This window comes from Mustela nigripes, chromosome 4 (assembly GCF_022355385.1).
Source record: "Mustela nigripes isolate SB6536 chromosome 4, MUSNIG.SB6536, whole genome shotgun sequence".
Classification (NCBI taxonomy): domain Eukaryota; kingdom Metazoa; phylum Chordata; class Mammalia; order Carnivora; family Mustelidae; genus Mustela; species Mustela nigripes.
The window spans coordinates 94,367,712-94,384,832 of NC_081560.1; the positions used below are offsets into that span (position 1 = coordinate 94,367,712).

Genomic DNA, 17,121 nt, shown 5'->3' on the forward strand with positions numbered 1-17,121 from the left:
AACTCACATCTCTCAACACCCACTCAGTACTAGAACACGGAAATAACTTGCACCACGGCTCCTGCTGCCTCACCTAAAGTATGACCAGGTTGGGTTCATAAAAGCATCATCAGTGACAACTTGAAAGCATCATTACTTCAAACCACCCAAGGGAACCTGGTGGAGCAGTGAGAACAGGTTACCACAGAGCCCTAACTGGTGGCAAGGGCACAGAGCTAGGGTGGCATCAGCAGGGTTCTGGGCGGCACGAGGTGAGCCACAAGCAGACACTTAACCATATCACCACCCTCACTGCCATCTTGGTCTTTTCCTGTAAGGTTCCAGAATCAGGGATAAGAAAGCCTCTATGCCAAGCATCCTGGCTTCATAAAAATGAAGCTTTTTCTCCTAATCTTGCTACATATGAAATATGAGGTAAATCAGGAGGTTAAATATGAAAGTAAGGGACTTGAAGGTCAAGAATGAGCCAGAAAAGGAATAGCACAAATGGGAGCATGAGTCACAGAACACACCCCCACCTTTCTCTACCATCACCACCAGGAGCACCATCATCATATCGCTGTCAACACCACCACCAGCATTATCACCAACACTATCATCAAGGTCACCACCGTCATCACCAACATCACCAGCAGCAGCATCTTCTTCCTCCTCACCATCATCATCATCATCATCACCATCATCACCACCATCATCATCATCACCATCATCATCACCACCAGCACCACCATCACCATCATCATCATCACCATCATCACCATCATCATCACCATCATCATCATCACCATCATCATCACCACCATCATCATCACCATCAACATCACCACCATCACCATCATCATCTTCACCATTACCATCATCATCATCATCATCATCAACGTCATCATCACCAACATCACCACCATCATCTCTAAGACTACTGGACACTTTCATGATCCAGTCAATGCCCTGTGTGTTCCTCATGCACTTAATCTGTTATTCATAGTAACTAAAGGAAAATTCAAGCACAGAGAAACAGAATGGGAACCCCAGCTGCCCGGCTCCACCATCCTCGCTCAGCTCCAGCATACCTACTGCTTCTCCGGAAATGAACCAAAGAAAAGGCCCCCCACCACAACCTCACAGAGCCGGCGTGCATGACCACTTAGACCACGTATGTTGGGGCACGCCTCATTGTCTCCAGGCAGCACGTACATGGGTTCAACACGCAGCTGCATGTGACATGTATAGATCACAGGAGACAAAACTACTCATGGTGGCTTTGCATAGTCTCTACAGTTTACTGACAAAAGGAACAGACTACAGAAATTAACTCCATTTTATCGGGGGCAGGGAAAAGAACCAAGGAAGGGCTACAGTATCCTCTGAGCAGCCAATCACAGTCACCCACGGGGATCTTGCCGGGCCCCGTCTACACCCCAGGTGACACTGCCAGGCTCTAAACTCCAGCTCTGGGAGCAGCATGCCCACACCTGCCCCCACATGCCCACACTGGGGGGCAGGGGAGATACCTCAAGTCTCGTGTTCTGATCCCAGTGAGACTATTCCTTCCACAGGCCTTCTTCTCCTGACAGTGTCACAGGGGTGACCATCACACAGTCACGTTTGGAGCCACCACAGTGATCCCTTAAGACAAGAGCACTAGATCCCACCATACAAGACCTCTCCAGCCCGGGCTACAGCTCGCAGGGGCCAGGTGACGGGAAGCCCCCCAGGCCCCATCACACGGGCTGCCCCCAGAGAGAAGGGAGAGGGGCCCATGGACAGAAAAGGGGGTCACATGGGGAGGGCATCCCCAGCAGCCCTCCACCCCCAGACACCGTGGCAGGAGGGACTGACAGAGGTTGTGACATGCTCACGGCTCCGGAAGCACCATCAGCAGGAATGACACAGGGCCCTTCCGAGAAACAAACACACCAGCCCTCCCACACTCAGGCGCTTTACCTGCAAGAGAGACCCTGAGTGGCCAAGTCTCCCCCTCTCCACAGGGAAGTCTGACCCTCCTCCCCCGCGACCCCTCCCCAAAGCAACCCACAGGGACTGAAGACCAGGGTCCCTCAGGGAGAAAGGGGAGCCGACAGGCAGTAGCAACACCACAGAAGCCTGCTGGGGACACCCCACCAAAGAGAGGACACCACAGGGCAGGCCCCATGCCTCCTCCGGGCCCCAGTCACCAACCTACCTGTGCTCTGCAACATGGACCCATGGCCCCCAACCGGGATTCTAGGGCTCCAGGGATACAAGCAACGTTGTTCTCACCAGCCCACTACCCAGATTCATCACTGCACCAGCACACGACCAACCTGGGGCTTGAGCATCAGAGCCCTGATGCCAGGCTGGAGGGTCTGCCCTGCCTCCAAGCTGCAGAGCTCTTGGTTCTAAACTCACTGAGAGGTCAGAGCACAAGACGGGATAACTGAGTCAGGACCCCCATCATGGAGGGAGGGCACATCACAGCTGCTCACTGCTGCCCCTCACCCATGCCAGCAGCTTTGCTCCCTCCCCAAAAGTTCCCTCCCCAGCGAATCTGGGTAAATATAGTGGATCCCTGCCCCAGTAAGAGTGGGGGGTAAACACCGGCTCCAAAGGGGAATTCCATGATTTAACTTTTGGAAACTCCCGAAAGCAGCTTTCCATTTTGGTTTTTGTTTGTGTGTCTGCTGCATTTTGGTTTTATTAGCAAGGAAATGAGAAATGGTGCTCACCTCTGCATGGGATCCCTTGGCTGTCGATAATCTGCTTGCAAACCCCGCAGACCTGGGGTTTCTTAAAGACTTTGTTCTTAAAACTGTGCAGACTCGTTAACTCTTCTGGCTGGAAAAACAAAGGGAGAAACTGTCAGCCCCACGATTCATTGTTTGTTTGCTTTTTCTCTTCTCTTTCAGGAAAGTCAGCATCTAGCAGAATTTGGTAAGAGCTAAAACAGGAACTTCACCCACTCCACAGAGAAGGACAAGAAGCCGTCCAGCCAGAGCTGGGATTCCCCAGGGGAGCTCAGATGCCCAGTCAGCATTCTCAGTGCCCTTTCCCCCCCCCCCCCCCACACACACACACACCGCTTGCAAATCCCCCTTTAAATGGGTGAAGAGGGCTGGGAGTGCTGCACTGATCAATGCTGATAATGTGATCACATATAATCTTCCACCGACTCCATGACACAGTAATCCACAGGCATTCCCTGAACCTTAATGCTTCCTCTGGAAGCAACACTCAGCAAATAGCACAACGGTGTTCGGAGGAAGCCGGTGACGGATCCTCCCGGCCCCTGGGCCTCTCCAAGTGCACTTCTGCAGACAGAGAAGCCATCATAGGAGACCAGCTCCCCACTAAACCCGGCATAGCACAGAGTTCGCGACATGCGTGGGTACTGGGGATACCTGAGCCCCTCATCTACCAAACCCCAGTCTGCAGAGTCAAGGTTCACAGCTCTCTCTGGTCATCTCACAAAAATTCAATTTGCCTTAGAAACCAAACCCCCATCATTCTACCCAACTGGTGACATACGGCAGTGTATTCTCCCAGCATGACGATCCACTGAGGCCTGTACTGACCATCTGAAGCAACCACAGCCCCCTGGAAGATTAGTGTTGGCCAGAATGGGAAACTAATGGTACCACTGTAGTTTCTTACAGATGTTTTTAGAGCTACACCAACACTGTGACTCAGCAATTCCACTCTGAGAGACACTCCACAGAAGCAAATATATATGCCCACAAATTCTTGTGCAAGAATGGGCAGAGCTACCTTATTTAAAAGTGCCCCAAACAGAAATAACCCAAATGCCCATCAAAAGGAGACAGGATGAACAAACTGTGATATATTCCTACGCCGGACCACTGTTCAGGGACACACAAGAGCTTGCCACCATTACATGCTACTCATCACGAGTAAGCATCAAGTGTTACACCACACTGAGCGAAAGAGCTCCAACACAGAGGCATACTGTGATGACTATTTATAGGATGTTCACGAACAGGCAAACCACTCTATCTAGTTCCTCAGAGACTGGAAAACAGGGAGGTGAGCTCCATGACTGCCCCAGATTCCTGCATCTCAGAAGAATACACAGAAGGAAGGGGACCAGTGTACTACCTGGAATAGAGGAGACAGCGCTAAGCACCCAGGCAGAGGAGGGCAGCAAGAGTTCACTCGCCAGAGCACCACAGAACAGGGATGCTTGGAACCCCTACGAGGAGCACAAGGGCCCTCCAAAATGTTCAGCCAGGCACTGATGAGCACGTGTGTGGTGTACGTGCAAGTCGCAGTACAATCTGCCCAAAATAAGGCCCAGAAAGAGGGACCACCTAAGTAAACACATAGATCAACAGACAGAGCATCAGTGAGCTGTGGGAAAGTTCAAGCGGCCCAACACAAGTGTAATTGAGGTCTCTGTGGAGAGGGGACGGGAGGATCACTGAAAATATAATACTTAAAAGCTTTCCAAAATCAGAGCGAAACTATTAACCCATAGAGTAAAGACTCCACAAATCCCAAGTACAAAAAATGTGGCAGAAATGATGCCAACACACATGATAATCACACTGTCCAAACCCAGTGATACACAGAAAATTGTAAATGCGCCCAGAGAGGAGGAAAAGCCACATTAAGAAGAAGACCAACCATACGCACAATCACAGATTTCTCATGAAAAGTAAAGGCAGGGAGAAAACCATAGAGAGATACAGGGTGTGAAGAGAAATTCTGCCAAGCTAAAATTTTGGACCCAGCAAACACAGCATTCAAAAATTAAAGTGAATTTTAAAATTCTTGCGATATGCAAAAGCCAAAATACTTCATCACCAGCTGATATACACTACGAGATGAGTTAAACACAGTCAGAGCACAAAGGAAATGATCACAACTGGAAAGACAGCTTTACACAGAAAGAACGATGCCAGAAATGGCAAGTATGTGGATAAATACATGCAGTTTTCTTTTAAGATTAAAAACTCACTACAAAATAATTAACTTTTGAAGCAAAAACTACTAACGATGTAACATGAGGTTAAACAAACATAAAAGTAAAATTTATGAGCACAATGCCCAGGAAAAGAGAAATGTAAGCATTCTACTGCAAGGCTCTTGTACTTTTCATTAGATTATATACTATCCTGTGAAGCAAGCTGTGATAAACGAGAGAGATGCATTATAAACCCCAAAGCAACTACTAAAATAATGAATGACAGGGAATAATCCAACAAAACAGATAAAATGAAATTACTTCTTAAAAGTTCGACTAATCTAGGGGTACCTGCCTGGCTCAGTCAGTGGAGCACAGGACTCTTGATCTCATGGTCATGAGTTCAAGCTCCATGTTGGGTGTAGAGATTATTTTAAAATAAGATCTTTAAAACATTAAAAATAAAAGTAAAATAAAACTTCAATTAATCTAAACATGGCAAAAAAGAAAGTAGAGCAAAAACTAGGTGACAGAAACAGAAAACAAATAGCAAGATGATAGACTTAAACCTCACCATATTAATGATCACATTATGTAAATAGTTTAAGGGCCCTAATTCAAAGGCAAAGATTGCCAGACTATATTCCTTTAGAAACAAAAAAGACAGAAAAAATACACAAGGATGATGTTAAAGGAAAGCTGGAGTGGCTATATTAATATCAGACAAAGTTGACTCCAGATCAAAGAATGCTACCAATGATCTGGAAAGGGATTTCATAATGATAAGAGGGTACATGCATCAAAAGAACATACAATCCTAAAACTGTATGCACCTACTAACAATACCCTCAAAATACATAAAGCAAGAAATGAAAGAATTGCAAAGACATAGGAGAGGCAAATGTGTAAATATGGTCAGAAACTTATTTATTTCTCTTTTAGGCTGAACCATGTCCCCATGAAATTCTTATGTTGATGTTTTAACTCCCAATATGACTGTATGTAGAGATGGGGCCTTTAAAGAGGTAATTAAGGTCAAATAAGGTCAGGGTGGGATCCTAATCCAGTAGGACTGGTACCCTTACAAGAAGAGGAAGAGATACCTGGAGGGTGGGGAGATTGCACACCAAGGAAAGTCCATTTGAGGAGGACTCACTGAGAAGGTAGCCATCTACAAATCAAGGAAAAGACCTCGGGAAAAACAAAGCCTGTCAACACCTTGATCTTGGACTTCTAGCTTCCAGAACTGCAAGAAAATAAATTTCTGTTGTTTAAGTCCCCTGTCTGGCATTTTGTTATGGCAGTGCCAGCAAGCTAATATACCCCTTCCCAATCACTAATGCTTATTTTTATCAATAATAACAATTGATAATTATCACAGGAAATAACCAAAGATAGGTAAGATTTGATTTAACCAAAGATACCTAACTAAAGATAGGTAACCTTCTCAAAAGACTTGAACTAATTGACACTGACAGAACATCAGACCTATAGCAACAGAATACACAAACTTTTCAAGTGCATATGTAATGTCCATACTGAGGCAGACCACAGCCTGGGATATAAAACAAGTCCACATAAATTTAAAAGTATCAAACCATTCTAAATATGTTCTCTGACCACAGTGGGGTTATATTAGAAACGATTAAAACAAAATCCTTGTAAAATCCCCCAAGTATTTAGAAATTAAACACACTTAAATAATACATTGTAGAAAACAGGATTTATCCCAGGGAAGCAAAAATGGTTTAACATAAAAAATAATCAATAAAATAAAAGAGAAACCTACACAATCTTTCAAATAATCGGGGGAAAAAAAACTCTAACAAAATCCAACATCCATTTCCTGATAAACACTCTCAAATCAAAATAGAGAAAGACTTCCTCAACTTGGTAAAAATCTACCATAAACCCCAATTTAAGGACAACAGACTGAATGCTTTCCCTTTAAGCTCCAGAACAAGGCAAAGATGTCTGCAATCAACATTTCTATTTAACACTGTCTTAGAGGGTCTCATCAATGTAATTAGGCAAGAAAATAAATAATAGGTATCCAGTTTGAAGAGAAAGAAGTAAAATTGTCTTTAGTCACTGATGACACCAGTCTTTTTTTTTTCCTTTAAGATTTTATTTATTTATTTCACAGACCAAGATTACAAGTAGGCAGAGAGGAAGGCAGAGAGAGGAGGAAGCAGGCTCCCTGCTGAGCAGATAGCCCAATGTGGGGCTTAATCCCAGGACCCTGGGATCATGACCTGAGCTGAAGGTAGAGGCTTTAACTCACTGAGCCACCCAGGTGCCCCGACACCGCTGTCTTTAAAAACAAACAAAAAAAATTCATGAAATGTAGAAAAAAGCTCTAGAACAAATGAGTTCAGCAAAGCTGAAAGATGGGAGTTCAATGACCGTATAAAATGTAATTCTTAGCAATGAACATTCAGAAACTGAAATTCAAAGGACATCACCATTTACAGGATCATCAAAAATACTAAATCTAGGGTGTTTGGGTGGCTCAGTCATTAAGTGTCTGCCTTTGGCTCAGGTCATGATCCCAGGTCCTGGGATCAAGCCCCACATCTGGCTTCCTGCTCCTCGGGAAACCTGCTTCTCCCTCTCCCACTCCCCCTGCTTGTGCTCCCTTTCCCGCTGTGTCTCTCTGTCAAATAAATAAAGAACATCTTTTTAAAAAATATATTAAATCCTTAGGAATCAATCTAACCAAAAATGTGAAAGACCTATAAAGTAAAAAAACACAAATCATTCCATAAAGTGAGGAAGACCTACAGAGGCAGAGGGATATACCATGTTCATGGATGATAAGACTCCGCTATAGTCAAGATGCAGTTTCTTTCATAAAATGGACAGATTCCACACCATCTGAATGGAAATCCCAGCAGCAAATGATTCTAAAATTCAGGTTTACAGTCAAAGCACTCAGAACTGCCAAAACAACTTTGAAGTTTGCACATGTTTAAGTACACAATTTGCTAAGTATCCAGACCCCAAGTCCTCACTCCCTGACCTATAGCAGACATAACTGATCACTCACAGCTACCATCCCCAACTGGCCTTACAAGGGACTGGATCTGGGTGGGGCGGGGGATTCCAATGTCAACAGCTGTTCGAGCTGTTCCCATCTTCCCTGCTATTTGAGCTTCCTGGAGCGCAGGCAGCTTAATGGCTTTCGACCTGACCAGCTCTAGTCCTAGTCTCCCCCACGTCCCATCTGACCATTTCTAGTTCCTCCAAAGTCTCGTCATATCATCAGGCATCTCGTGGTGTTTTTCTTATCTTGTCAAACCCATCTAAGGAGACAAAGTTACTAGGGACTTGGGGACACAGAGCATACCTTCCCCTCCAGCCTATGAACAAAACTACGGTAGAGGACCAAACGCTATATATACCAGGTGTACAAAGGAGCAGCCTATGGGCATCTCTTGGTCAGCTTCTGAAATCACACTCTCAAAACCCCGCCCAGACCAGTTAAAACAGATCATCTGGAGGTGAGGCTAGAATACATTTTTCTTTCCCAAAACTCACCCCGTGATCCCAACTGCAGCCCGGACTGGGAGCAGCCACTACGTAAGGGACTAGACGGCAAGGAACCTCCAACAACGCAAGGGGCTGTGAGCGCATCCCCGTACATCCGTTCGCCGCAGGTCTTTGCAAGAGACTAAACTTCTGGAGCGAGGCTCCTGCACATGGTGCCTGCGAGGGAGGGACGGCAGTGCTCCTCTCGAGAAGCTCAGGACCTTGGCAGGGCCCTCCTGTCCCGTAACCATAACAACCACGGACCCACAAACACGGATGGGAGGATGCGAAACAGAAACCACAGAGCCAAAGTTAGAGTCTGTGGGCTCAGACCCCGTCTCCGCCCGGCTCGTGCCCAGACAGGAGCAGCCATTCAAACAGCTGAAAATGCAGTCCTCACAGCAATGCCCCAGTTGGAGCCTACGTCCCCACCTCGTGTGTGGGTTACTTGTTTATGGGCCTTCTGTCCACTGCTGCACTGCGAGGGCCCGGAGGCAGGACACAGGGCTCTCATGCATGAGTCTCTGAGCCCCTCTGCACAGCGCCTGGCAGGCAGAGAACCTCTGGCCCTCAATTAACATTTGTTAAGGGAATGAATTGGCCCTAGTCTGTGGGCCAACCGGGGACAGTGTGACCTTTTATTCCTCCCAAATACCTTTATTCCAACCAGGGAGAAAGAAGCACTGTGTTCCTGCGGTTTTCTTGCCCGCTGGTGCCCACTGGGCCGCAGCTAGAAGGCTGGAGGGTAAACAGCAGAGGTGCTGTGGTTGGGGAGGAGGGGGCGGGGCACGCTGAAACCAGTCCCATCCCCAGTCGCGGGTCCCGGGCGCATCCCCGAGGTTCCTCGCCCCAGATAGGTAATAACAGCTGCTACGCTTCATCTGTACGGAGTGTCTCCACTGTGAAATGAGCCGGCGGGATTAGGCGGCCTTTGTTCTCACCTGATCCTGCGCTTTCGTTTTGCTCGTTTTTGCCCCAGAGGTGGGGCCCCAGAGCGCTGGGGGGGGGGGGGGGGGGGGCCCCGCGGGGCCATCCGCCGGGCCGGGGCCGGGGAGCTAATTGCCTTTTAATGGTGGGGGGGGGGGGGGGGGGAGGGGGGGGGGGGGGGTGTTCCACGCTGCAGCATTCAGCAGGCTCAGTTCAGGAATCTAAATTGCATTTAATTGTTAGGAGGAGACAGTTGGAAGGGCAGCGGGCAGGGCTGCCTGTTCCTCAAGGACTCCCGGAGGGTTACCCGGTAATTAGTGCTGGTCTTGATTGGAAGGTCTCTTTTTAGAACAAAAAATCTCGGCAAAATTGAGCAAGTTTTAGCTCCACGTGAGCGTGGGAGGGAACAGCTCTGCTCAGCTCTCCTCTCCAGATGCAAAACTGCACACAGCTCTCTGGGGGTTCTCTGGGCTAATGCTACAGTAGCAACACGAGCAACACGGTGACCCACACAAAGGCTAAATCAGCAGCGACCACGCTGTTTTCCTCCCAGGGAAAGAGGATTCAGGCGTGAGTTCTGGTACCTGGGAAACCAGAAGGCAGCATCCCCGGGAGCAGACCCTGGGGCAAGAACACAAATCAACTTGACCCTGAAGTTAAAGGGCCACCAAACCTTCCTCCATGGCCAGAGTAGACCCTAAACCTCTGGGATGACGCCCAGAGAGGTCTCCACTCTTTGGCAGCCAGAGGACACAGGCGTCCAGTCACCATCCCCACACCACACCTTGTCCCCAAGCTCCACAGTCATAGCATCTGGCCATTAAACTAGTTATCAGAATTCGAGGCGACAGAAGTGGTGTGACACTTTGATTTCTCATTTCCCAGAATCTTAGAAAAGTTTCTGAGGGAAAAGAAAGTAATAAATGCCTAATTATTAGGCTCAGAGAAAAGGCTGAGAGAGCCAGGTGGGGAATCTGCTCCGTTTAATTCAAACGCGGTGGAGGACGGTTCCGTGGACCCCCGACTGCAACGTGGCCTGGTGAACTTGTACCACCGCAACATGCCCGCATCCCAACATCACAAAGCTAGGGGCCCTTTCCGTTTGAAAGAAATCTGGGCTGCACCCCCAGTGCATCAAGGACCAGTGTCCTACTTCCATTCCAGAAAAGGAGTCCAATGAAGCCCTTTCGAAAGGCAGTTGTATTAGAAAGTTAACCCTGAATTGTCTCCCACAGGTTCCTGTGCTCATCAGGGCGTCCACCTCCCACCAGGCAAAGGCGCGCTTCCCTGCTTCCCCTCTCTCCCTCTCGGCCTCCCCTGCGCTGGCGCACACAAAGTACTCACGCGCGTGCACAGAAACACGCGCGAATACGCACAGACAAGGGCTCAGAGCACGCGCAGACAAGGGTTCGCGGACACACGTGGGCACAAGGACGCGCGCGCGCGCACTGACCCAAAAGCGCTCCTTTTGGAGAACCCCAGCGCCCCGCCCCCGCCCCCGATCCCCCCCCCCCAGCTCCGAGCCCGCCAGCTCCCCTCTTTGAGCCCCGTGCCCCTGCGTCTGGCTCAGAGAGACCCGCGCCCCCGCGCGCCAGCACCCACTCACCTGGTGCCGGTGCGCCCGGGCCCCGCGCGCGCACCCTCCAGGCGGCCCCGAGGTCAGGGCGCGCAGCCGCATGGCCGCTTGGAGAACCCGGCCTGGCCAAGTGAGGATGGTCGCAGCGGGCACTGGCCCCTCTCCCGCGGCACAGCCCGGGTGAGATGCCTCCTGGGCCCCGGCGCCTGGAAGTCCAGGGCAAAGTTCGACCCCAGAGACCCGAAAGGACGCAGCCGGCACCTCCCAAGTCCTCTCTACCGTCAGAAGTCAGATGCCGGGAACAAAAGCCAGGCGAGCGAGTGAGCGCACGGTCCCCCGGCGCCCCTCCATCTGACACGAATTAGCCCTTCCTCCCCCGCCCCAGACCGCAGCTCCACGGAGGAGGCAAAAGGCTTCTCAGCCAAAGGCAGGCAAAGCACAGAAGAAAGGCTTCCCAGGGCAGGGCTGGGGGGCAAACCTTCCGCCGCTGCCCGACTTAATTACGCACGCCTTTGGAGGGGGTCAGCTTGACTAGGATTTCAGACCTCTCCAAGAATGCCAACCCAGGGGCTTAAAGTCAAACCTGCAGGCTCAGGCTTTCAGGATTTTAAAATCTTGACTGTGGTCCAGTAAACCTGGTAATCTAGCCGGCCGGGAGTGCAAAGAAGGAAAACCCCAACTCAGAAGGGCTCTCTTTCCAATGTGCCTCCCGCAACCAAGGAAAGCCGGGAGCCCTCCCTCCTAGAGGGAGGAGGACTGGCTATGGGTTACAGCAGGCTCAAAGCTCGGGATTAGGGTCCTTCCACAGCTGGAGGGTTGAGGTCCCTACTCTCTTCTCACCATCCTCAGGACCATCCAGCTGCTAGAAAATCATGTCCCGTTTTCCTCTCAGGCTCTGTGATCTTGGAAGGAAATTTAAAACTGGGAGCATGGGAGCTGAAGGTGACCAGAAGGGTGGGGGCAGACTGTCACAAGAAGGGGAAGCCAGACACCTGGAAAGTGGAAGGGTCACTTAGCCTGAAGGACAGCCCAGAGTGGGGGAGGGCACAATCCTGGGACAGAATAGCTCTTTTCTTAAGTGCATCGGACCCCCACTGAACAGAGGGGACACGGCTGCCATTGTGGGGCAGTGATCTCAGCTCTGGCAGCTCCTGGGAGAGGAAAAGGCTGCCTTGATCATGTTTGGCCAGAAGAGGAGGGAGCAGAAGGGCTAGGGGGCCTTCTGGCCTCAGGCTGCTCGCCTGTAACCCCCGCTGTGGGCCCCTACTGACCTGGCCTGCTGGGTGCCCAGCCCGAAAGCACCGCACACAGACCTGGGTCTGGCCAACACTCTGACTTCCCATCTTTGATTCCGTGAGCAACTCCAATGTCTTAGCTGTGGAAGCAGCCAGGGTGGGCTAGAGTGAGGTCTTTATGGCTAACACATGTGCGAATTCCAGTGGTGGATTCAAGGCCAGAATTAACCTCTCGGGTTCTGGCACGGAACATCCATCTTCCTGTTTCTACAGTGCCAGCAAGGCTCGCCTCCTTTCAGCCACAAACAAACACCAACCAACCCAGCGTCCCACCATTGGGGTACAGACACCCATCTATTCTCATGGCTCCCGCCCCAAAACTGAGATCACTAATCATCTTTCTCTTCGTTCATTCACTTTCAAGATTCATTGATCGGGGCGCCCGGGTGGCTCCGTGAGTTAAGCCTCTGCCTTCCACTCAGGTCATGGTCTCAGGGCGCTGGGATCAAGCCCCACATGGGGCTGTCTGCTCAGCAGGAAGCCTGTTTCCTCCTCTCTCTGCCTGCCTCTCTGCCTACTTGTGATCTCTGTCTGTCAAATGAATAAATAAAATCCTAAAAAAAAAAAAAATTTAATTCATCGCTACTCATTTTTCTAGGGCGGATTCACACTTTAGTTTTGCAAACATTTCTCAGTACTTTTTCTACTACACATCCCTCTCCCCCATGGAGCGACACAGGACCCGAGATGCCAACTGCGTCGAACTTATTTGAGCCCCCGACATCAAACACAAGATGGGCACAGAACCGTGTCTACAAGCTGAGCTCAAAGCCAGTCATCCTGCTGTAGGGGCCCACAGTGCAAACATGTTTTCCAACAATCAGCTGGATCTACCATCAGCCTCACCCACAGAACCAGCAGAAGGGACGGGAGTCCCAATAAACAGGAGGACCCCCCCCCCACAATGTGATAAAGCTCCCTGACGTGGAGGCCGGGCTCTATACTCTGTGGGGGCCCCTAGAAAGGACTGTCAAGAGTTCAAAAGCTCCCCAGGCCTGCAGATCACGAGGCAGGTGCTTGTTTTCATAGGGACAGCCCAAATCTCCTTTTATTTAAGAGGCACATGGTTGGAGTGCGTGGGTGGCTTAGTTGGTAAAGTGTCTGTCTTTGACTTAGGAAATGATCTGAGAGTCCTGGGTTCAAGTCCCATGTCAGGCACCCTACTCAGCAGGGAGTCTGCTTCTCCCTCTGTTCTCTCTTTCTCTCAAATAATTATATAAAATCTTTTTTTGGGGGATGCCTGGGTGGCTCAGTTGGTTGGACGACTGCCTTCGGCTCAGGTCATGATCCGGGAGTCCTGGGATCAAGTCCCGCATTGGGCTCCCAGCTCCACGGGGAGTCTGCTTCTCTCTCTCTGACCTTCTCCTTGCTCATGCTCTCTCTCACTGTCTCTCTCTCAAATAAATAAATAAAATCTTTAAAAAAAAAAATCTTTTTTTTAAATACATGAAAAGCACATGGTTCAGAAATTGCCAGGCTTTCTTCCTCCTCATGGATCAGACACAGGTGGTCCATGTCACAGGTGGTGACCAACAGAGCTGCCTCCACATGGGTGAGACCCAGCAACCCGGACGGGTTTCTTTAGGGGTAAGTCCAGAACATGACAGCCCGATTGAACCTCCCCAAACGCAAAACTGGGAGTCCTGCCAGGACGGCCCCTTTGCCAGCCCCCCACTTTTCCCACAGCCCCTCCCCAAGCTTCCTGCAGCGGCCCCCGGCCCACGTGCACCCAGGGCATCCTGGGCTCTGCGCCCTGGTGAGTGCTGGGGTTTGGCTCAGGCCCTCTCCGAGTTTCCCAGTTCTCCTTTGGGGCTGAAAAGTGCCCCCTTTCTGAGCTTGGCACAGGACCCCTCTCCTGCCCGGCCTCCCCAACTTCTCACCAGCGCGCACCCAAGCCCACCTCCATCACCAGGCCCTGTCTGCCCGTAAGATATAAACTTTGTCTGGGGTTTTGCACACGCAGACGAGCGGGGGCAATAAACGCCGCCGGAACTAGAGAAATCGGCTTTGTGGCATTTCCATGACGTCCACGCTGGTGACTTGGTCCCCCTCAGCTCAGCCCCCGCCCCTCTGGGGAGCAGCCTGGAGCGGAGGGTTCAGGCAGCGTGGGGCTCCCTGGGGAAGAGGGGAGGTGCCGTCCCCGCGCCCTGCCCACACTGCCCGGCTCTCCCCGCAACTCCGCAGCCCAGCCTGCCCCTGCCAGGCCACAGCGGCCCCCCTCGGGCTTCTGGCAGCGCGAGACCCCCGCAGAGAAGCGAGGCCTATCCTGCAGGGGACGCACTCCAGGGGCTCCAGGGCCAGCTGTAGAGCGCCAGCTCCAGCTCCGCGCTGCAGGGCGCGTCACCCACCAGACTGGGGACAGGAGCCCGAGCCGGGCGGGTGCCGACCGGGGACACGGGCCACAGGGCTCCCTGCGGGAGGGCCGCCAGCTCAGAGCTGGGCTCCCGTGTGGGGCCCGCACAGCTCCGCGCCCTCCACACTCGGCTCGTCCCACCGACACGTGCGGGGAAGTCCGGGAAGGCCTCGCGGGTCGGGCGGGGGCGGCCCGCAGGTCCCACTGGACGCGGACACGTGCAGGAATGAAAACTGAGGCATGTGCGTGCGCGCGCGCACACACGGGCACGCGCACACACGCACGTGCTCGCTCACGTCTGCCCACGTGCACCCCCACGGGCCCCGCCCGCCGCGAGGGCCGGAAGCGGCAGCCGGTGCGCCACGGTCACCCCCAGCGCCCAGTGCTGGGTCTGATCTCCCAGGGGAAGAGTCAGGCAGGGCCGACCGCGCAGCTGCGTCACAGGGTTCGAGTGACCGGGCCCCAGATCCGAGGCCTCCCGCAGCAGAATGCACCCCGGCTCCCGCCGCGGTGTCTGCTCGCCGGGCACCCCACCACCGCCAGCACACGCCCTGCTGTTCCAGGCCGGTCACCGCTCCGCGGCCGGTCCACAGCTAGTCCGGGGCTCCATGACCCTGAGTGCCACCTGAGGGCACTGTTGAAAGCACGTGGCTTCTGATGACCGGAAAGACTCTGCAGACCCTGTGAGCTGCGGGCAGCTCTCATTCGAAGAGACCTCGGTGCGGCCTTCCCTGCTGGTCCGAGGCCAGACGCAGGCCAAGCAGGGCATCAGACATCCGAGGTCCATCTCTGGGGGGCTGGCGTCACACCTGGGTCTTTCCCAAGCACAGACCTGGGGCAAATGCTGGCTGTCTAACCTTCCTCCTCCTCCCTTCCCAGCTCGGGCTGCTCTGTCCTGCCGCTGGAGGCAGACAGGACCCAGGGGGCCCTGCTGGGCACTGGCCACTTCAGTACTTTCTACCTCAGCAACACTGAGGAAACCCCGACTGCCCCTCGCACTGACAGTGACAGAGCCTGTCCCCACTGGGCATATCCCACCTGCTTCGACCCCCAACCGCCACAGGACACAGCGGACCCCTATCCAAGCACGCAGGGCCTGCCCATCCCCTGCAGATGAATGAATAGGAACCCTAATTATCACACCAGGAAGCAGACACCCTTCCTCTGCACTGTGATGGTCCAGGGGAGGGGAACTGTGGGCCTGGGGGCCCCTCAGGGAGCCTTTCTGTCCCTCACACCCAGAGCCTACCTGAGGCCACGGAGCCCAGCAGCCGGATCCCGAGCACCCTGGCCTCTGGTCCATGGTGGGGTTCTGCACGAACAAGCCAGCAGCCACCCCATCCTGTCCCGGGGAAACTGTGTCGGGCAGGCCAGTTGGTGCCTTTGTTGGGCCCGGGGCGATGAGGCTGAGGACCTGGGGGCTTTGCTTCCCATCCCCACCAACCTCTCTGCATCGTCACCTGACTTCAAGTACAAGGAACCCCCAGAAGGAGCTGCTTCCCGAACAAAGCCACCAGACACTCAAAATCAGGAGAAGACAGGATGCTCTCCGCTGGGAGCCCCCGGAGGCGAGGGAGAAGCTTCACCTCCTTCCAGTCACAGCAGGGCCCGGGGGACTCGCCCAGCCTTCCGGAGGCTTGCCCAGTGACACCAAACCAAACCGCTCTTCAGAGGGAGTTTCACTTCACACAGACAAAAACCCAGACCCTCGACCCAGCCTGGTCACAGGCCTCAAAACACTGGCAGTGGGCTGGGCACTCTCCATCCCCCAGAAATGCCCATTCTGGGGGTTGTCATCTCTGTTTCTTGGAGACAAGTGGAGGCTCTGGGAGGTTAGGACAGGAGACCCACACCCGGTGGCCTTCTGCTAGAGCACACCTACCAGCTGCACCCCTCTCTCCTGGTTGACTGGGTCGGGGGCAGTTCTGGTGAGGATGAGGATGCAGACTAAGTGGGCAGAGCGCCCGCTGGGTCACCGAGCCTCATCTCGAAAAGCCTGGAATCACCCTCCGTCCTCTCTCACCCCTCACTTTGGCTCCAGTGTTCCCACATGGAGCCATCACGCTCACGACTGGGCCACATCTAGGCCTCCGACGGGGACTCTGCCCGCAAAACCTGTCTCCGCCTGGAAACATACAGCCCTCAGCTCACCACCTCCAAGGGACCCCCAGATGCCAGGATTTCTTCCAAATCCTCCCTGCCTCCAGGCCTCTGACCTGCAGTTGAGTTAGAAAACTCTGAAAGAGATGGTGACAGGGCACATGCCCACCCCACCCCTGGCCCCCCAGGGCCTGGAGCATCAACCCCCAGGAGGCTGGACAGGGACAGGTGGCACAGATACAGAAGACACAGCACCAAGCTGTGCCCCAGACCCGCTCTGCTCTTCGCCGTGTTCATCAGTAACCACTCTGGGCCCATTTCATCATCGGCCCGTGGGGACAACAAAGTCACTATCAACCTTGAAAAGTCCTGGGGAGGTTGACTGTTTAAGTTGGGTGTGGAGTCCAATGTGGGGCTTGAACTCACGACCCTAAGATCA

The 17,121-nt window shown here is 52.5% G+C and overlaps 1 protein-coding gene across 5 annotated transcripts in view; it reads right to left on the minus strand.

Moving 5' to 3' along the window:
- The window catches only part of TNS3 (tensin 3), a 200,746-nt gene that overhangs the window by 156,147 nt on the left and 27,478 nt on the right, over positions 1–17,121 (minus strand). For 3 of the 5 annotated variants that reach the window (XM_059397159.1, XM_059397160.1, XM_059397158.1), the window contains exons 1-2: positions 10,965–11,051; positions 2,706–2,814 (exon numbers count right to left, since the gene is read on the minus strand). In XM_059397159.1, the coding sequence (XP_059253142.1) occupies positions 2,706–2,814; positions 10,965–11,036 (181 nt within the window). In that variant the 5' untranslated portion in view covers positions 11,037–11,051. Of the gene's footprint in view, positions 1–2,182; positions 2,214–2,705; positions 2,815–10,964; positions 11,052–17,121 lie in introns of those variants that run through there. The other 2 variants (XM_059397165.1, XM_059397161.1) reach the window with 2 other exon arrangements.